The sequence below is a fragment of the Bos mutus genome, chromosome 20, assembly GCF_027580195.1.
Source record: "Bos mutus isolate GX-2022 chromosome 20, NWIPB_WYAK_1.1, whole genome shotgun sequence".
NCBI lineage: Eukaryota > Metazoa > Chordata > Mammalia > Artiodactyla > Bovidae > Bos > Bos mutus.
In genome coordinates, this window is record NC_091636.1 from 32,546,045 (window position 1) to 32,568,826 (window position 22,782).

The 22,782-nt window shown below is 38.7% G+C and overlaps 1 protein-coding gene across 1 annotated transcript in view; it reads left to right on the plus strand.

Annotated features, from left to right (window-relative positions):
• OXCT1 (3-oxoacid CoA-transferase 1) overlaps positions 1–22,782 on the plus strand; it is a 165,918-nt gene that overhangs the window by 39,429 nt on the left and 103,707 nt on the right. The window contains exon 7 of the mRNA XM_005889720.3: positions 2,259–2,319. Coding sequence (XP_005889782.1) covers positions 2,259–2,319 — 61 coding nt within the window. The remainder of the gene's footprint in view (positions 1–2,258; positions 2,320–22,782) is intronic.

A 22,782-nucleotide genomic window follows, 5' to 3' on the forward strand; every position in this document is an offset into this window, starting at 1 on the left:
ATACTTAGAAAAGTTGACAAAAGCACACAATTATATTTAATTTTGACATCGTTATTTATATGCATTGTCTTAAAACACCTAAGTTAGTTTGATATTCTGGAAAAATATTGGTAATAACCATTTAGGTCAGTTCTTTTCTGAGCTTGTTGGTGTCTACTAGGAAATGCTTATAAAGATGATGTTTGGAAAGTTGATTAACATTAATAATGCCTAGCTTTCATTTTCATTATCTGGATGGCCACAGATAGATTAAGCCACTTAATGGATTTCAACATCTTTTGATTACGCTAAGCATACTAAATACCAAGTTTCAGTATCTTGGATTTAGGTATTATGTAGTTGTTTTTTGAAAATTGTGCCACCTTTGAATATACTCATAAAAGCTTTCAAAATGTTTGGTTTTGAAGACTTCACCTGTTAGGTTACCAAACTAGTTTTCTTTTTCATAATATGGTCCATTTCCTGCTTTTTGTTAGTGATTTTTAAAAAATCTTTACCAAATACAGCTTTGGTATGATCACAATTAAATTATCAGTGATCACTCTCATGTTACTGTTTCATTTCTGAAGATCTTATATGACATTGGCTTCCCTGGTGGCTCAGCTGGTAAAGAATCTGCCTGAAATGCCTGAGACCAGAGTTCAGTCTTTGGAATGGGAGGATTCCCTAGAGAAGGGAATATCTAACCACTCCAGTATTCTTGTCTGGAGAATCCCATGGACAGAGAAGCCTTGCAGGCTACAGCTCATGGGGTCACAAAGAGTGGACACCACCAAGTGACTAACACTTTATATGACATTAACTATACTGTATTTGAAATTTTTTTTGTTTGTTTGATTTTGTTTTTTTGATGGGGCCACAGCACTTAGGATCTTAGTTCCTTGACCAGAAATCGAATCTGTGTCTCCTGCAGTAGAAGTGCAGAGTCTTAACCACTGGACTGCTAGGGAAGTCCCCATATTTGGTCAGTTTTTGGTATTATAACTAGTTTTAGCAATTACAGAGGACATTGACTGCTATCTACCTTTATTTGACACCTTGGTGTAATGTTTTTGAAGCTAGGTTTTTTTTTTTTGGAAAATTAATGAAATTGTATAGTAGCAAATGAAAATGAATTACTTAAAATATTTCCATGAGTTTATCCTGTGCTTTACTGCCTGTTGTCTAAAGACAGCACAAGAGCTATTCTGAGCACAGACTTTATGCCTATGGTTTCTGCTCAGTAGCCATTGAGCTTTGATGTGAAATGAGAGTGCTTGTTGCCAGCGGTCAGGTGGCCTAGATTCTTAAGATCCTGACTTCTAGGCTGACCTTCGCGTTGAGTGGGACAGCTGGTACAGAGGTCTGTCTAGGCCATTGGTAGAGTGGGCAGGCCCTGCATCCCTGCACCCCAGGCCACTCTGTCCTTGGAGCTTTTGATGCTGGATGTTTGATGGAATCCAATACAGTAGCTTGTGAAAGTACATAGAGATATTCCTCTCTCAAGGACACACCTATCCTTGAATCCAAGTGAAAGAAACATTACTAGCACAAAGGGCTGGTAAGACACAGCTGTGAATTATTCCTCTTTACCAAAGAATTTTTCCTTCCAATTTACACTCTCAGAAACAAGAACACATTTCAATTTTTATTATTAGAGTAAGTGCATAAATTTAGGAACTTGGGAATGCATAAGCATCAGCAAAATTGGCCCCCTCTTTTTATACCTCAGGGTCTGATGTGGAGGTTGTAGTTTCAAAAATTTCATTGGAAGTTGGTTCTCCAGAATGATCTTTATAAGTGACTCACAAATTACCCATGAATGTTCAGTTAATTTCAGCAATAGATGTCTCTTTAATAATGAGTATAATTATTATACCTTCTCAGATAAAGCACTTGCTACTTTTCTTAATATTTAACAAGAGCAAGTTCAGTGAAATATTTAACTATAGAAACAAAGTAGCATTTCAGTTAAAAGATTTAGAGAAATTAGACTCATTAATATCCATTTTATTTTTCTGTATATTATATGTTGAAAATGAAAAATAGTTCTTTCTCTTAACCCCATAAATATGATATGATTCCATTAAGTGGCCATTGCATTGTTTTTATATATAAAATAGCTATAGAACTTACAGAAAATATGATATACTCTTTTAAAAAAATTCACAGAGTCTTAGATTGCAAAAATTCTTTTAATCTGTAATTAAAGCTGAGAGAGAGACTTCTTATTTTTGGCATTCTTTCAACACTTCCTTATTCCCTCACCCCTAATGTAGGAAAAGTGCAAGGAATTTCAACTTGCCGATGTGCAAAGCTGCAGAAACCACAGTGGTGGAGGTAAGAGAAGAGGTTATTTCTGATTTCCTAATGTTACTTTTTTAAAGTTGATGTTATGTGTTAGTTTAAGAAAAAGTACTGCAGTTCATTTGTTTTCATGAAGAGGGACAGTGACCATTTTTTTTCATTTTAGATGTTGAAGGATTCTATTTAAATATATGATAGTTGAAATTTTGCTGGAATTTGAGCTCTCTGGTTAGCTAGGATCTCAGCAGAATGCTCACTTTGGGAACCAAGCTATGAGGCTGACCAGCTCATGAAAGTTCTTTGGTACTTGAGCAAAGTGGACGTTCTTGGGTAAAATCTCAGGGATGAATTTTTCTAAACAGAATCCCAAGGAAAATAATAAGTTGTATCAGGAGAAGTTCTTTATCTCACTGTGACAGAAAGTGGTGATACTTTGCTCCTCAAGAAAGGAGGGTAATACAACTCATTGCTTTGATGTAGTTCTGTCTGGAACAGTTGAATTAATGCACTAACTGACTCTCCTTTAAACATCTCAGGGTTCGTTTGGAAGAGACTTGAATAATTCTAGAACGTGCCTAGGGTTAAAGCTCTGGGATAGAAATAGGTGCTTATACCAAAACCCTGCCATTTTGTGTGTATATATTGGAACTTGAAAGGAGACTTCAAAATAATTCACGTAGGCTTTGAGGATCACTTTGGAACCAGATTTTCATGGGATTTGAGATACATTTCCCCATGGGAGGGCTTTATAGGATCCCATCTTGGGATCTGGAAATGAGAATGTATGTTCTTGATTTTTCTTGTTATGGTACCATTGTATTTGACATCTTTTCATTCCTTCAATCACTTGGCCAAGATGATATTTCATGGAGGCAGTGCTGCTGTATTTTTGAAACAATCAAATGTTAGAATTCTCTTGAAAAGTACAGTGTTTTATTATTTTACTAGATAGCCATAGTTTGGCTTCTTTTTTTTCCCCTCTTATGGAAGAATGGTTAATTGACAATATTTGAAGTGTACTATTTTTAAAGTGCTGGGAAATGTGGTACTTTCAACATTGGCAGGATGGTTTCTTTTGCAATGGCTTCAGTATATTTTCTGCGTTTAAAATGGATAATGTGATTTAATCTGTGCAGTTTTTTTTTCAATCGAATCATCTTAATGACTTTGCCTTTTCATACACCTGTAACGGTACTGAAAAAAGCCTATAACACAGCTTGAACTAATTGGTAGTTTAACTCTGTTGATTGTATGTACCTCTGTAAAACTGCCACAAACGAGTATTTTTTCTCTGAGTACTATGGGGTCAATATGCATTGTCCTGGGTGGTTTTCTTTCTTTTTTTCCCTTTTATAATCCAGTTCTTTTCAGCCAGTCTTATCTCTTCCAAAAGCAGGAAGTGAACCTCTAGTAGTTTGAGAGTTAATGAAGATATTTGAAAAGACGTTTGCTGTTGGCATAAGGGAAAGGGAGATAAAATCCTTTAATTGAGCCTGCAAATATGATAAAGGCTGCCCTCCCATGTACAAGAACAGACGTCTCTTATTCACAGCACTCTGTCCTGTTAGACTCACGTTAGGATCCCCTTCAATATAGTGCTGCTGACTGCCACTCCTAATTGATTTTACCTGCACTGTCCAATATGCTAGCCAGTGCCCACATGCAACTTTTAAAATTTAAACTGTTGTTGTTCAGTGACTAAGTTGTGTCCAACTCTTTGTGACTCTACGTACTACAGCATGCCAGGCTCCTCTGTCCTTCACTGCCTCCCAGATTTGCTCAAACTCATGTCCATTGAGTCGGTGATGCCATCCAACCATCTCATCCTCTATCACCCCCTTCTCTTCCTGCCCTCAGTCTTTCCCAGCATCAGGGTCTTTTCCAGTGAGTCAGCTCTTTGTATCAGGTGGCCAAAGGATTGGATATTCGGCTTTAACATTAGTCCTTACAAAAAATATTTAGAGTTGATTTCCTTTGGGATTGACTGGTTTGATCTCCTTGCAGTCCAAGGAACTCTCAAGAGTCTTATCCAGCACCACAGTTCAAAAGCATTAATTCTTCAGCACTCAGCTTTCTTTATGGTCCAGCTCTGACATTCATACATGACTAATGGAAAAATGACAGTTTTGACTATATGGACCTTTGTCAGCAAAGTGATGTCTCTGCTTTTGACTATTCTGTCTAGGTTTGTCATAGCTTTTCTTCCAAGGAGCAAACGTCTTTTAATTTCATGGCTACAGTCACTGTCCACAGTGATTTTTGGAGCCCAAGAAAATGAAACCTGTCACTACTTTCCCCATCTATTTGCCATGAAGTGATGGGCTTGGATGCCATGATCTTAGTTTTTTGAATGTTGAATTTTAAGCCAGCTTTTTCACTCTCCTCTTTCATCTTCGTTAAGAGGCTCTTTAGTTCTTTTTCGCTTTCTGCCATTAGAGTGGTATCTGAGGTTGTTGATATTTCTCCCGGTAATCTTGATTCCAGCTTATGCTTCATCCAGTCCAGCATTTTGCATGATGTACTCTGCATACAAGTTAAATAAGCAGGGTGACAATACACAGCCTTGACGTACTCCTTTCCCAATTTTGAACCAGTCCATTCATTGTTCTATGTCCAGTCCTGACTGTTGCTTCTTGATCTGCATACAAGTTTCTCAGGAGACAGGTCAAGTGGTCTGGTATTCCCATGTCATGAAGAATTTTCCAGTTTGTTGTGATCCACACAGTCAAAGGTTTTAGCATAGTCAATGAAGCAGAAGTAGGTGTTTTTTCTGGAATTCCTTGCTTTCTTTATTATCCAACGGATGTTGGCAATTTGATCTCTGATTCCTCTGCCTTTTCTAAATCCAGCTTGTACATCTGGAAACTCTCAGTTCATGTACTGCTAAAGCCTAGCTTGAAGGATTTTGAGCATGAGAAATGAGCAGAATTGAACATTCTTTGACATTGCCTTTCTTGGGATCCATTCCTGTGGCCACTGCTGAGTTTTCCAAACATATTGGCATATTAAGTGCAGCACTGTCACAGCATCATCTTTTAGGATTTGAAATAGCTCAGCTGGAATTCCATCACCTCCACTAGCTTTGTTCATAGTAAGGCTTCCTCAGGCCCACTTGACTTTACACTCCAGGATTTCTGGCTCTAGGTGAGGGACCACACGATCATGGTTATCTGGGTAATTAAGATGTTTTTGTATGGTTTTTCTGTGTGTTCTTGCCACCTCTTCTTAATGTCTTCCACTTTTGTTATGTCCTTACTGTTTCTGTCCTTTATTTAAATTTAAAAATTTAAATTAATCTAAATAAAAGTTCAGTTTCTCTTCATTGGTTCCATATACTAGTGACTACTGTGTTGATCAACATAGATAAAGAACATGATCATCCCTGTAGAAAGTTTGATTCAGTTCAGTTGCTCAGTCGTGTCTGACTCTTTTCGACCCCATGAATCACAGCACACCAGACCTCCCTGTCCATCACCATCTCCTGGAGTTCACTCAGACTCACATCCATCGAGTCGGTGATGCCATCCAGCCATCTCATCCTCTGTCGTCCCCTTTTCCTCCTGCCCCCAATCCCTCCCAGCATCAGAGTCTTTTCCAATGAGTCAACTCTTGGCATGAGGTGGCCAAAGTACTGGAGTTTCAGCTTTAGCATCATTCCTTCCAAAGAAATCCCAGGGCTGATCTCCTTCAGAATGGACTGGTTGGATCTCCTTGCAGTCCAAGGGACTCTCAAGAGTCTTCTCCAACACCACAGTTCAAAAGCATCAGTTCTTCGGAGCTCAGCTTTCTTCACAGTCCAACTCTCACATCCATACATGACCACAGGAAAAACCATAGCCTTGACTAGACGAATCTTTGTTGGCAAAGTAATGTCTCTGCTTTTGAATATGCTTTCTAGGTTGGTCATAACTTTCCTTCCAAGGAGTAAGCATCTTTTAATTTCATGGCTGCAGTCACCATCTGTAGTGATTTTGGAGCCCAGAAAAATAAAGTCTGACACTGTTTCCAGTGTTTCCCCATCTATTTCCCATGAAGTGGTGGGACCGGATGCCATGATCTTCGTTTTCTGAATGTTGAGCTTTAAGCCAGCTTTTTCACTCTCCACTTTCACTTTCATCAAGAGGCTTTTGAGTTCCTCTTCACTTTCTGCCATAAGGGTCGTGTCATCTGCATATCTGAGGTTATTGATATTTCTCCTGGCAATCTTGATCCCAGCTTGTGCTTCTTCCAGCCCAGCGTTTCTCATGATGTACTCTGCATAGAAGTTAAATAAACAGGGTGACAATATACAGCCTTGACGAACTCCTTTTCCTATTTGGAACCAGTCTGTTGTTCCATGTCCAGTTCTAACTGTTGCTTCCTGACCTGCATACAAATTTCTCAAGAGGCAGATCAGGTGTTCTGGTATTCCCATCTCTTTCAGAATTTTCCACAGTTTATTGTGCTCTACACAGTCAAAGGCTTTGGCATAGTCAATAAAGCAGGAATAGATGCTTTTCTGGAACTCTCTTGCTTTTTCTATGATCCAGCAGATGTTGGCAATTTGATCTCTGGTTTCTCTGCCTTTTCTAAAACCAGCTTGAACATCAGGAAGTTCACGGTTCATATATTGCTGAAGCCTGGCTTGGAGAATTTTGAGCATTACTTTACTAGCGTTTGAGATGAGTGCAATTGTGCGGTAGTTTGAGCATTCTTTGGCATTGCCTCTCTTTGGGATTGGAGTGAAAACTGACCTTTTCCAGTCCTGTGGCCACTGCTGAGTTTTCCAAATTTGCTGGCATATTGAGTGCAGCAGTTTCACAGCATCATCTTTCAGGATTTGGAATAGCTCAACTGGAATTCCATCACCTCCACTATCTTTGTTCGTAGTGATGCTTTCTAAGGCCCACTTGACTTCACAGAGGCTAAGTAGAAGGATCAAGATAAAATCTAATTTGTAATTCTAGTTTAGGAATGTAAGCAAAACAGCAATTTAGACAATAAATTATGGTAAGGTTGCCCCCTCTGCCTGCTCATAGTAGAAGAGGTCCACATGGCTTTAGGTTGAATTGGAAGAACTGAGCTCTTGGAAGTGTAAAATATTTGAAATTGGGGTTGATGAGTAGACTGGGTGTTTTCTGATAATGAAGAATCTATTTAGGGTGTGAGTTTTGTATTATTCTTAGTCCGGTGAGTACCCTGGACCTCCAGCTCTTCTTCTGTGCTATGTTCTGTGTACTCTGTGACCTGCATTAGCTTTCAGGACTCTACAATTCTTTCCTCCAGCCCTATCCTGCTTTCTTGTGTAGTGGTCTTGGTAAGATGGATGATTGTGAGCTGGTTTAACAGGGAGTCCTTAGAGATCATAAGTTAGCTGCATATTTTCCTGTATCAGTATTAACAGTAATAATAACTACTATTAATCAAGTATTTATTATGTATTACTCACTTCTATATTTTAGTGGATTTTTAAAAAATGTTCACAATAGTCTTATGAGATAGGAATCATTATTATCCTTATTTTACAGGTGAGGGCTATAACGCACAGAGAGGTGAGGTTGTGTACCTGTGTCACACAGCTAGGTGGAACTGAGATAGTCCCATAGGAAACATGATTCCCAGGTGCCTGTGCTTTTCCACTATTTTATGAAATACTCTCAAATCATCATCAATGGTGATATTTCAAAATCTTGAAAGATACTGAATTTCTGAAAGTAGTCCATTTCAATGCTGTTAGAATCAAGCAGATAGGGAGTTTGGGGCCAGTATATTCCTCTATCTCCAGTCTTCTCCAGTGAAGGTCTTTTTGCCTCTTGTACCATCTGCCTCCAAGAGGGCTTTGAGAAAATCATCATCCTGGGTGGGATCAGTAGCCCTGTGAATTGGTTCAGTCCTCCTCTTAGACTCTGTTCATTCTGTTTCGTAGCCTTTCTGAGCTGTGCAGCTTTTCACAAACTTCCTGAATGTGGTGATTGAATGTCTATTCTAGTCTGGCAGGAACTTAAAGCAGTGTTTGCTTTGACAACAACTACACCCTACATTTCAGACAAAGACTTTTCTTTTTTAGACCTCTTAGCGCATCTCCTTTCTCTTATAGATCAGGCCAGGGGGATCTTTTCAGTAGCAGGATCTCGGGTGGAGCCTGCCTCCTTGCAGCTTCACCCCACTCCTGAGGTTGCATCTTTTCAGCCTTTCTCCATCGGTACCCACTATAACTTGAGTTTTAAAGGGAGTCAGTGCGATGGGGGGGCGGTAGTACTATAAATATCTAAAATATTAGTGATGATTCCTTAAGAGTGGAGTTGCTCAGTCATGTCCAACTCTTTGCAGCCCCGTGGACTGTAGTCTGCCAGGTTCCTTTGTCCATGGGCTTCTCCAGGCAAGAATACTGGAATGGTTTGCCATTCCCTTCTCCAGGGGATCTTCCTGACTCAGGGACTGAACCCAGGTCTCCTACACTGCAGGTGGGATTCTTTACTATACAGGGAAGCCCCGATGATTCCCTCAGGTACCTTAAAATCTTTGGGAACTTTTTTTTTGCTGTGCTGTGCAGCATGTGGGATCTTGGTTCCCCGACCAGGAATCAAATTCTCTGCCCGCTGTGTTGGAAGCTCAGAGTCCTAGCCACTGGGCTACCATGGAAGTCCCTCTTTTTGAACTTAGAAACAGGATTGCGAAAGAACATGCAAGCCATCTCTTTCTTTTTTTGCTTCATAATTTCTCTTCTAACTGACAAGACATAAAACCAGTATCGGAGAAGGCAATGGCACCCCACTCCAGTACTCTTGCCTGGAAACTCCCATGGATGGAGGAGCCTGGTAGGCTGCAGTCCATGGGGTCTGGAAAGTCGGACACGACTGAGCGACTTCACTTTCACTTTTCACTTTCCGGCATTGGAGAAGGAAATGGCAACCCACTCCAGTGTTCTTGTCTGGAGAATCCCAGGGATGGGGGAGCCTGGTAGGCTGCAGTCCATGGGGTCGCGCAGAGTCGGACACAACTGAAGCGACTTAGCAGCAGCAGCAGCAGCAAAACCAGTGTATTTATCTTGAAGAGAATATCAAAATGACCCTTGGCATGAATTATTTCTAGTTTCTCTTAAAGTGAGACATTCCTCTTTTTTGGAAATGTTTTACCTTTCAGATGTGTTCTAAACAAACGTGAGTTGTGGAAAACCAAAGAGGTGATCAGTATGTCTTTTTCCCTTTAACAAAACTGATATGAATATTGCATTGCATCTCTTAAAACCTGCAGCCAGTGGTCTGTTTCACCACAAAGTTGGCTGTCTCTTTTTCCCTCTTAAGGAACCTGGGGGTAGTTGCTTGGGAAAAACAGTACAAGTGGGTGTACATATTGGCACACATGCCACAAACACATTTCTCTTTTTAGGCCAGGCAGTGTTATTTCTGGACCTTCCCTTTGAGTGGGTGAAATCTTCCCTGATAAACTTCACAAGTTTAAGTGCAAAACCAGCCAGGGAACAGTTCTTGGTGCTGTGTCCATGTGTACCGTGAGCGGCAGGACCCTGGAACTCATTTGGCTTCTGCAGGGATCTGTTAACCCTCAACCTCCCACGTGCTCCTTGGTCAGTCTCTTGGGTGCATATCCCATCAGTCTAGGTTTCTCTGGGAATTGTCTCTATATTTTTAAAAAAAGCAACTTATAATAGAAAACCCAGGAGGAGGGGTGGGAGTGCTTCACTCAGGAGACTGTAGATATTTTGTCTCCTGCAAGCAGCCTGGCATGTCTGTGCTGTCAGTAAAGGTCATCTGACTCAGCCACCGAAGGCTGTTAAGGCTGCCTGTGACCAAAATAACCTGGCTGGTTTTGTCAAACGTGTGCCCTGGCTGGTGTTAGAAGATGGCAAGGTTTACACAAAGCTTCTTCAGCTGTTTTAGCTAATTTCAGCTTTTAGTTAAGACAAATATATTCATTACCATAACTTCAATAAACTTATTTTTATCATATTATGGTATATTTATGTATATGCTTGTGAAAGAATTATGTCTATTATATGATATTTGATGCATACTGGTATTATATACATGTAGCCTGTGCAGGTTAGAAGGCATAATAATAAATCAAACACCTGCAGACCCACCTAAGGTAGAAATTAGAGGATGGCTTCTTCTCATTGTCATCTGCCTGCCTTTCCTGCAGAGAGAGCCACTGTCAGGAATATTGTGATTATCAGTCCCTTTAAAAAACATCAAAGTCATAAGGTGTGGACATATGGAAAATCATTTTCCAAAGTGATATCATAAAACTTTTTGTTTAGAAGAGCCGTGCTCTGGGGACTGTGACTTCTGTGTTCTGTGCTAGCGCTTGGCACATGCCATGGCTCCTGAGGAGGTTAATTAAAGGAAAATATTAGGGGTTCATCTGCCATCTGGGCATGAAGACGTGTTGTTTCTGATTAGTGGATGAGGAAAAGGGCAGGTTGCAGTGTAAAGGTATTACAGATTTTTGTTTTTAATGTTTATTATGAAGGGTAATGGACATATACAACAGTAAATGGAAGAGTGTAATGAACCCATCTGAGCTCATCCTGCTGTTCCAACACCTGCCCACCCTTGATCACTCCTGCCCCATCTACATCCCCATCTCCTTCCTTCTCCTCCTGTAATATTTTTTTAAATGATTTTTATTTATTTATTTGTTTTCTGGCTGCAGTGGGTCTTTGTGGCTGTGCTTGGGCTTTCTCTAGTTGTGACAAGTAGGGGCTACTCTTCATTGCAGTGGGCCGATTTCTCATTGCAGCAGCTTCTCTTGTTGCAGAGCACAGGCTGCAGGAATTGTGCATGGGCTCCATAGTGTGGTTCCCTGGGCTCTAGAGTACAGGCTTAGTAGTTGTGGCACACGGCTTAGTAGCTCCTCTGCACATGGGATCCTGGATCGGGGATTGAATCCACATCTCCTGCTTTTGCAGGTGGATTTTTTTACCACTGAGCCACCAGGGAAGCCCCCTCTTGAAGTATTTTGAAATAAGCACCAGATATTATATCCTTCACGAGCTTACATGATGATGCTCAAGATAGACAATAGGTACAATCAATAAGTAAAACATATAGTATATTAAATATTGATAAATATTAAAGAAATGGAACAAAGCATGGAAAGGGACATGAGCTGTCAAGAGAAGAAAGTTAAATTTTGTTTTTGTCTGCACTGTGAGGCTTTTGGGTTCTTTCTTCCCCGACCAGGGATTGAACTTGGGCCTTCAGCAGTGAGAATGCAGAATCACTGAACCACCAGGAATTCCAAAAGTGAAATCTGGATGGGTTGGTTTATAACAAAAATGAGATATAATGCTACTGAGATGACATTTGAATAGAGACCTCAGGGAAGTAAGGAAGATAGTTCTGGAGTATCCGGCAGGGGAGTAAGCTGGGTGGCGGAAGAAGCAGCAGGTGGAATATTCCTGGTGGACTTGAAGAGTTGAAATGCCATACTCCCCTTTCTCCAGTGTGAGGTGGTGGGCCAGTGAATCTTTACGTGAGGGTAGCCATCTTGAGAGTAGTATGATTTCTATACTTAGTTCATTTTGTAATCGTTCCTGGGATGATGAGACCTAAATCTGTCTTTAAAACTCTGAGATAAATGGAGAATGTGATTTTTATATTGGAACCTCCTGGCTTTTGTGACTTTCTGGCCCTCTTTGGAGAACTCTGTGTTGATACCAGCTTATGCATTATCTTCATAGAGGAAATCATACTGGTGGTTAGTTCACGTTTTACTAGAAGGTGGGAACACAGTGGGTTTAACTGTTTGACTTAACCACTTCAGTGGATCTTGTGAACATTTAATTTCCACCAAGCAGGCCAATTAGTGTATCAACATTTTAGAAACTGGTCATCTTTCATCCTGCTTTAGAAAAAATGAAACTGCCCAAGAGATAAACATAATGCCTTTCCTCTTAGATTGCTTTTATTCTTAATCTTTAGATTGCTAATGCCTTTTGATATTACAGAGAAACTCATAATTTTTCCAAAAAACAGTAAAAAGGAAAAAAAAATTAGGTCCAAACAGGAAAAAAATGAAAGGTTCTATCCACCCAAGAGAAACATATCTAACCACGTTGAGAAACTTCGTTAGACAGATGCACTGGTTTTTTTTTTTTTTTTTCCTCTAATTTTATTTTATTTTTAAACTTTACATAATTGTATTAGTTTTGCCAAATATCAAAATGAATCCGCCACAGGTATACATGTGTTCCCCATCCCGAACCCTCCTCCCTCCTCCCCATACCATCCCTCTGGGCCGTCCCAGTGCACCAGCCCCAAGCATCCAGCATCATGCATCGAACCTGGACTGGCAACTCGTTTCCTACATGATATTTACATGTTTCATTGCCATTCTCCCAAATCTTCCCACCCTCTCCCTCTGCAACAGAGTCCATAAGACTGTTCTATACATCAGTGTCTCTTTTGCTGTCTCATTAGACACCGGTTATTGTTACCATCTTTCTAAATTCCATATATATGCGTTAGTATACTGTATTTATGTTTTTCCTTCTGGCTTACTTCACTCTGTATAATAGGCTCCAGTTTCATCCACCTCATTAGAACTGATTCAAATGTATTCTTTTTAATGGCTGAGTAATACTCCATTGTGTATATGTACCACAGCTTTCTTATCCATTCATCTGCTGATGGACATCTAGGTTGCTTCCATGTCTTGGCTATTATAAACAGTGCTGCGATGAACATTGGGGTACACGTGTCTCTTTCCCTTCTGGTTTCCTCAGTGTGTATGCCCAGCAGTGGGGTTGCTGGATCATAAGGCAGTTCTATTTCCAGTTTTTAAGGAATCTCCACACTGTTCTCCATAGTGGCTGTACTAGTTTGCATTCCCACCAACAGTGTAAAAGGGTTCCCTTTTCTCCACACCCTCTCCAGCATTTATTATTTGTAGACTTTTGGATCGCAGCCATTCTGACTGGTGTGAAATGGTACCTCATAGTGGTTTTGATTTGCATTTCTCTGATAATGAGTGATGTTGAGCATCTTTTCATGTGTTTGTTAGCCATCTGTATGTCTTTTTGGAGAAATGTCTATTTAGTTCTTTGGCCCATTTTTTGATTGGGTCGTTTATTTTTCTGGAGTTGAGCTGTAGGAGTTGCTTGTATATTTTTGAGATTAGTTGTTTGTCGGTTGCTTCATTTGCTATTATTTTCTCCCATTCTGAAGGCTGTCTTTTCACCTTGCTAATAGTTTCCTTTGATGTGCAGAAGCTTTTAAGGTTAATTAGGTCCCATTTGTTTATTTTGCTTTTATTTCCAATATTCTGGGAGGTGGGTCATAGAGGATCCTGCTGTGATGTATGTCGGAGAGTGTTTTGCCTATGTTCTCCTCTAGGAGTTTTATAGTTTCTGGTCTTACGTTTAGATCTTTAATCCATTTTGAGTTTATTTTTGTGTATGGTGTTAGAAAGTGGTCCAGTTTCATTCTTTTACAAGTGGTTGACCAGATTTCCCAGCACCACTTGTTAAAGAGATTGTCTTTAATCCATTGTATATTCTTGCCTCCTTTGTCGAAGATAAGGTGTCCATATGTGCGTGGATTTATCTCTGGGCTTTCTATTTTATTCCATTGATCAATATTTCTGTCTTTGTGCCAGTACCATACTGTCTTGATAACTGTGGCTTTGTAGTAGAGCCTGAAGTCAGGTAGGTTGATTCCTCCAGTTCCATTCTTCTTTCTCAAGATCGCTTTGGCTATTCGAGGTTTTTGTATTTCCATACAAATTGTGAAATTATTTGTTCTAGCTCTGTGAAGAATACTGTTGGTAGCTTGATAGGGATTGCGTTGAATCTATAAATTGCTTTGGGTAGTATACTCATTTTCACTATATTGATTCTTCCAATCCATGAACATGGTATATTTCTCCATCTATTAGTGTCCTCTTTGATTTCTTTCACCAGTGTTTTATAGTTTTCTATATATAGGTCTTTAGTTTCTTTAGGTAGATATATTCCTAAGTATTTTATTCTTTCCGTTGCAATGGTGAATGGAATTGTTTCCTTAATTTCTCTTTCTGTTAAAATTTAGAGAAGAGCTGACACCTATCCTGCTCAAACTCTTCCAGAAAATTGCAGAGGAAGGTAAACTTCCAAACTCATTCTATGAGGCCACCATCACCCTAATACCAAAACCTGACAAAGATCCCACAAAAAAAGAAAACTACAGGCCAATATCACTGATGAACATAGATGCAAAAATCCTTAACAAAATTCTAGCAATCAGAATCCAACAACACATTAAAAAGATCATACACCATGATCAAGTGGGCTTTATCCCAGGGATGCAAGGATTCTTCAATATCCACAAATCAATCAATGTAATACACCACATTAACAAATTGAAAAATAAAAACCATATGATTATCTCAAGAGATGCAGAGAAAGCCTTGGACAAAATTCAACATCCATTTATGATAAAAACTCTCCAGAAAGCAGGAATAGAAGGAACATACCTCAACATAATAAAAGCTATATATGACAAACCCACAGCAAACATTATCCTCAATGGTGAAAAATTGAAAGCATTTCCTCTAAAGTCAGGAACAAGACAAGGGTGCCCACTTTCACCATTACTATTCAACATAGTTTTGGAAGTTTTGGCCACAGCAATCAGAGCAGAAAAAGAAATAAAAGGAATCCAAATTGGAAAAGAAGAAGTAAAACTCTCACTATTTGCAGATGACATGATCCTCTACATAGAAAACCCTAAAGAATCCACCAGAAAATTACTAGAAATAATCAATGACTACAGTAAAGTTGCAGGATATAAAATCAACACACAGAAATCCCTTGCATTCCTATACACTAATAATGAGAAAACAGATAGACAGATGCACTGTTAAGGACACACATCCACACACAGACGGCCCCTGCTCATGCCTGTGTGGGATTTATGCCCACACACAAATCTCTGATTGACACGTGGAGATGTGATGTTTATGAAGACTTGGCTGAAATGTCAAATGTGACATTCACCGTGTAAAACATAATACAGTAAATGCCTTTCACTGCACTTTAGTATTTACTTGGTAATGCTTTCTACTTCTCTTCGTTAGGCAGAAGATGAGGACAGCAAGGACCTGTTTAATCCCAGTCTTCTTTACTTCATTCACACAGGCCAGTTGAGATGAGCACTCAACACAAGTTCTTTAAAAACACAGGTGGGGTAGGAAAGCTATTTGATGCAAAATATAAAGAAGGAACATCCTCTTCCCACCAATCTACCAAGAACCCTGGGATCCATCAATCCTAAGGCATAATACAGTCACTTTCTCAAGTGTTAACTTTGGGAATGGATGTGGTGAGCTATGGATATCATTTTAAATGATTGATTTTTAAGCCTGCTAAATTATCTGATATCTTTAATTTACGTGTTTTTCTCTTATTACAGTTTTTCACTTACAAGATTTTATTCATGCTTTTGGATTTCATTTTTTTTTAAATTGTTTGCTATGCCTCTCTGAAAGAGATAGCTATAAATTCTTCATGCTACAAATTTAGCCAGATATACATTGCTTTGACAGATGATAATATCCTTACACAACTAAATGAACTGATTCATTCTACTTATTTTGAAGTATTGAAGTGTTTAGAGACATTTCCTTGACTTTTCATAAAATGCAAAACTAATTTGAAAATATTTGAATACTAATGAAGATGTATTTAGTGAAGACACATTGTAGTTGAATATTTTGACAAAATAACCTTCTAAGTAATAGAATCACTATTATATTATTATTTGTTGTTTCTGCCAAGGAAGCAGTAAATATAAAAAATATGAAGTTGATGAGTGCCCAAATTAACTTCACTGCAATTTTTTTTTTTTTTTTTTACTCTTAAAGAGTACTAAATATAATCCTTAAACTAATGACCATTTATATCCAGAAGAACAGCAGGATAGAAGTATGGTTTATTGATGGTAAAAATATATTAAATCAAGTGCTAATCCTGACATTCTATTTCTTGTTGCTTGGTAACAATGCAGGAACTCTGTAAGAGTTCCTTTATCTCAGCTACAATGGACTTCATTACATTGTGGGGTAGAAATACCAATTACAGCAAGTCATTTGTATGCCATTATCCTTACAAAATTTTGGTGCTATTTTTTTATTGTTAGTACAGAGATCCTAAAAGAAAGTCATTTTAATAATACCTCCCTCCTTTTTTGATGGATTGGTAGATTTAATTCTAGCTATTTGGGGCTGTTTGGCTTTGTATCTATGTATAATTTTTGAGGCTTCACAAATTTGTCTTTTATCTGTCTACACTGCTTTTGAATTTCATCATAAATATGTACGTTCTAAGTGATTGTTCATTAGTTCTTAGTGAACATCTTTTATACTTCACCACTTAAGAGGAGAGAAAAGAATACCTCATGGAATTTTTTTCTCATAAAAATTGTGAGGACACATACATCATCCTTCTCTAATATAGAGCATTTCTAGTTTTAGAACCTGCTTTAGGAAAAGGGAGCCTGTTGAACAAGTGTGATATAAGTGAAAGGCTAATTTCTGTTGTGTATACTGTATATATCCTATATACTGTTAGTTCATAATTATTATTTACAACAAAGATTGATAAACTGCAATGTGACCTGTTCTGTACTGCCTAACAGGTAAGAAATTTTTTTAATATGTATATTTTAAAGTGTTGTTTGAAAAAAGAAAAGAACAGTATGTGACAGAGACAGTATGGAGCCTGCAAAGCCTGAAACATTATCTGGCCCTTTACAGAAAAAAACTTTCAAACCCTTGACTTATGGCATAATTTCCATGTGTATACTCTAAATATATTAAATGTCACTAAGTATTATTTTCTAAAGGACCAGTGAACTTAAGTAGAACTGAAATAAAATAATGATAGCTGGTTTGAAGAGAATCAATGAAAAAATTAAATTGAAGAAGTAGTAAAATGATTACGTAATTTAGTAGGCCTGTATTGGGGACAACCATGAAGAAAAGAAGATTAGATATAGCAACTTACTTATCTTGCCATGGTTTTTACAATTTCTTTACTATCTCAATGCTTTTGTCAATAAATCTGACTTTAATACAATTCTGTACTGATAGACTCATTTTATTGGAAGCATCTTGCTTTTTCTTGCCCATTAGATTTTAGCACATACCTGAGGGCCAGTTTCTTATGTACAGTGTCTGTATCCTGGGGTGATGGGGTGAGGACTTCTCCAACTTGACCTGGGTCCAGCACGCACCTGCAGCTCCTGCTGGCTGGCAGAGTGTCCAGGAGCTGCAGAAATGGTCCAGAGTTGGAGTCGTCCTGTGTGCCTGGGGTTTGGAAGGGCTCTGCAACCCTGGGTTTTCATCTCCTCTGGAGCTCTGCCCCCTGCTTCTCAGAGACAGCCCAGGAGAAGCCTTGTGGATAGACTTTGGGCAAGGTGAGACTGGTTGTCTCAGCCTTCCAAACCAGGGATTTTAGCTTCTGATTTTCTTTTTAATCAGGAATATGTATGTAAGAGTTATCTGATTATGTCTTATTTATTGCTAAGGGAAACTTGAAATCAGAAAGTTCACTAGGGTAGTCGTGTGCGTTCTTATGTGGCACTAGTCCTCTTAAGGAATAGAAAAGGCTCCATCCAGCCAAAATGTATTCTTATAATTAAAGATAAAGTCAATTATTTATTTACTAATTTTTGCTTTGCCATTCCGCATATGGGATTTTAGCTCCCTGACTAGGGATTGAACCTGGGACCCTGGCAGTGAGAGTCCTAACCACTGGACCACCAGGGAATTCCTGAAAGTCAGTTATTTCAGCTAGATTTGCCTCCTCGTTCTTGTAAGCAAAGGCCCAGAAAACCCTATGCTTGAGTACCACTTCTGTATTAGCATGCGTTTTATATTACTTTGTAATGCTTTATGTTTTCAAAGTGATTTTTCATATGTGTATCTAGTTTGATCCTCTTAATCACCAGGTGAGGTAGGAGGAGAAGCAATTTTATTATATATTACCCATGAGGAAACTGAGACATAGATACATTTCTGGAATAGATCAGTAGGAAGTTGAATGGCTTAATGAAAGGGACATTTGAAAGACTTGGAGTCCTGCTTTTCCACATTTCTTCTGCCATGGTCCTGCCATTACAATGCTGAAGCTTTCCTTTTTTTTTTTTTAATTTTAATTTTTGTTTTTATTTTAACATCCAAAAGATTTTGTATTAGGACACAGTTGATTATCCTTCTTTCTTTTTTAAAAAATTAAGTGTTTTTTTGTTGTGTTGAGTCTTCATTGCTATGAATGGGCTTCAATAGTTGCAGTAAGCAGGGGCTGCTCTTCGCTGCGGTGCGTGAGCTTCTCATTGCATCAGCTTCTCTTGTTGCTGAGCACAGGCTCTAGGCACACGAGCTTCAGAAGTTGTAGCACGTGGGCTCAGTAGTTGTGGCATACAGGCTTAGTTGCTCCGAGGCAAGTGGAATCTTCTCATAACAGGGAATGAACCCATGTCCTCTGCATTGGCAGGCAGATTCTTTCCTATCCACTGTACCACCAGGGAAGTCCTGAAGCTTTATTTCTAAGACACTGAACAACAAGAAGAATTGTGAAACTCTGAAAATGTAGCTAAGTGGGCTTTTATAGAAGCTTGCACCTTATTTTAAAACAAATGAGAGGGTTGTGATTTTAGGTGATGTGTGTAGAATGGATTTTTCTGGAGGCAGGAAAGAAGACACATGGTAGCCAATGAGGAGGCTGTTGGTGTGATCCAGGCAAGAGGTGGCTATGGCTTGGACTTGAGTGGTGGAGTGGAGGTGGGGAGAGGTAGCGGAACTGAGGTATACAGTATTTTGGAAGAGGAATATTTTCAGACTTGCTAATGCCTTGGACGTGGACTGGGGTAGGGGGATGGCAGAGAATAAAATGATTCCTACTCTACTTAAGCAATGGTGTGTCACCTATAGAGTTGAGAAAGCCTGGTAACAGCTTTTGGAAGAAGTAACAAGAACCCAGCTACGATTGATTGGCATTTTTAGGCATTCAAATGGTGATGTAGGTGAAGATGGACATGTATGTGTTGTGCTCAGAGGAGAAGTCTAGAAAGAGTTATACAGTTGGAAATAATCTACATGTATTTGATAAGTAGTCATGGAATGGAAAAGACCACTGAGGGGAAAGGTCCTAGAATCAAGCATTAGGAGTCTCAGTATATTTATTTATTTATTTGGTGAACAGTATCTGAGATTAAGAATCACACCTTTGCCCCTCTGTGACATTGTGACTTTGGACAAATAAATGTACTTAAGAATCCCAGCTTCTTTATAGCATCTCCTATTTCTATTTCTCAGGTCTATTTTGAATGTCTGTGGGTTAGGGCATTTGGATGTGTTTTGTAAAGCTCTGAAGTGCTATGTTCTCACCTTGATCCCTCCTGCTGCTTTGATTAATGAACCTCAGATGACTGTGGTTTTCACTGGCCCAGTGACAATGACTGTAGAGCCACCCTGTGAATAGTACCTGGCAAGGTATATCTGCCTTATCCTTTCCCTGTCTTCCACAGTTCTTGAGATTTAAGGAAATAAAAATTTCATAATACCTCCAATTTCTAAAATCTTAGTGCATTATCAAAAAACTAATTGTTTTTGATAATAACAAAAAGCAAGAATTAATTGTTTTTTAAATATATTGTTCACTTTGCATGCATGCGTGCTAAGTCACTTCAGTCGTGTCTGACTCTGCAACCCTATGCACTGCAGCCCTCCAGGCTCCTCTGTCCATGGGATTCTCCAGGCAAGAATACTGGAGTGGGTTGCCATGCCCTCCTCAGGGGGATCTTCCTGACCCAGGGATTGAACCTGCATCTCTTATGTCTACCCTGCATTGGCAGGCGGGTTCTTTATCATTAATGCTACCTGGGAAGCCATTGTTAGCTTTAATCAGCTGTAAATTACGTAATATTTAAAGCTCATCAAAGTCAGCCTAAATATGTTTGATAACTTACGTCAAGCAAATACAGTGATGACTTTTAATGGGAGCACTACAAACCCCTTATAAAAAGGAATGTTGTTAGAGATCTGTCATTTCATTAGCTCAAGTTGCATACAGTAAAAAAAAAATAATGACCAGTCTCTGCTGTCATATTTTAAATGGAGGATTAGCCAATGATCTGTTTATCTCTTTTTGTACTTTGGCTCAGAAGGTTCAAATATTCTGGTTTTGGATGGAAACTAATGTTTGTTCTCTAATAAAACATACTTATGCTGAATATCCTCCTTGAATTCTTTCCACTGAAAGTAACATTTATTGTTTTAGGGGGTGTGAGAGAAACAGAATGAATAAAGAGAGCCTTAGATACTCGTTGATGGTTTATGTTCAACTCAGTGCACACCACTACCTACAAACATCAGAGGGACCAAGAGTCCAGAACTAGATCCTTATTCCCTTAGGATGCAGCACGCTGCTACGTGTAAGTCAGTCAGTCTGCAGATGTGTTTTCCTTAAGAAAGCTTTGCCTTACTGAATTTTCAGACTCAGGGAAAAGTATGTTTTATTTAGTTTGTTTTTTGATGAAATGATTTGAAATGGTTTATTTGGGAGAAATAATAAATGATTAGAAACCAAGAATGACTTAACTGTTAGAAAGTACAGTAGTTCCTCCTTACCTGAGGTTTTGCTTTTCACATTTTCTGATAGCTATAGTCAGCTGTGATTCAAAAATATTGAATGGAATATTCCAGAATAAACAATTCATAGGTTTTAAATAGGGTGATGAAATCTCATCCCCTACAGCTCTGTCCCACCCGGGATCCCCAATTGTCAACATCTTCTGCTCCTAACATCCAGCCATCAATATAATGTCTATGATCCAGGACCACCCAGAGCAGTTGGTCCTCCTTCTGACATATCATCAAAAGGTCAGTACAGTAAGTCCCTTACATATGTATGAGTTCAGTTCTGAGAGCACCTTCAAAAGTCCAATTTGTTCGTTAAGTCCAACAAAGTTAGCCTAGGTACCCAACTAACTCAATCAGCTGTACTGTCATAGGTTTTAATAATTTTCACACAAATAATGGATAAAAACACAAAAATAAAAACATTTTTAATCTTGCAGTATAGTATCTTGAAAAGTGCAGCAGTACAGTATTATTACAGTACAACTTTTTGCCTCTGTCCACTCTCTCAATTATTTTCACTTTTGTTTTCATTGTTATCATTTGGTGCTTCTTAGCTGTACCACTGCCTTTATGCTTGCTTCTGGACATCCTGGGCTTGAAATAATGATACTGTGACACTGTATCCTACACAGTACTGTACAGTAAAGTACACAAAGGTACCCCTCGTAGAGGATGCATACATGTGACAGTGTATGCCAGAAATGTGGACTAACGTATGTGGTTGGACATGAGACCACACGTTTACACCTTTGAAAATTTGCAACCTGAAGGTTCGTACGTAGGGTGCTTAACTGCAGTAGTCTAACATTGCGTTACATTGCCTCTGTCCCTCACCTCACTTCATCTCATGGCATCTCGTCATCTCACATGATCACAAGGAGAAGGGGGAGCACAGAACAGTAAGGTGATTTGAGAGAGCAAGACCACATTCACATATCTTCTATTATAATATATTGTTATAATTGCCCTATTTTATTATTAATTATTGTTAATTTCTTATTGTGCCTAATTTATAAGTTAAACTTTATCATAGGTCTATATGTATAGAATAAAAATGTATATGTAGGGGTTTGGTGCTCTCCACAGTTTCAGACATCCACTGACATCTTGGAATATATTCCCTGTGGACAAGGAAGCACTGGTGATGGTTTTTTATTCTGTTTTTCGTTCCATGAAGAAGCCCAGACCACGCGTGTCCAGGAATATAGGTCACTTTCTCTCCGACTTGGCTTCTGAAATTTAGTGTTAATTTCTGTCACTGAATAACTAAGCCTGCACTCAGTTTCTTTGAAGAGAATTTTAAATCCAAATCCTATGGAGGGAAGTTAAACAGGAACCTGAATAACCTAGTATCTTTTCTGTGCTTGCTGTGAAGAGGAGCTGGGTTATTCATTTAAAGAAGCTGTTTTAGTTTCCTTGATAATTACAGGAAAGGACACAAGTTTTGCCTTGTATTCTTGAAAAGATTCTTTTCAGTTTAGAATTTTATTTTAAATTTTGGAAAAAGTTTGCTGGCACAGACAAAACTCAGGGAAGAAAAATTCATTATTATCAAATTCAGACAAATACAGGTTGACTGTTCAAGCTACAGGATTAAGACTGTTGAGTTTGAAAGTTTTGGTATAATTTAAATTTCTTCCAGATTGAGAAATTTACAAAGCTCATTCATTTTGAAAACTGACATCTCAGAAATGGAATCAAATCTTTAGGAAGAAAGGAAGTATTAAATGGTATTTTAAAGGCAGTTCTATAGATCAGTTTCTGCTGTAAAGAGTATTTTAGCTGCTGTTTTATTTATAGATTTTTTTCCCTCCAGTGCTTTTGGCATTATGTTTGCACCCAAAAAGTTTTCACTTACTTTTCCTTTTTGTTGAT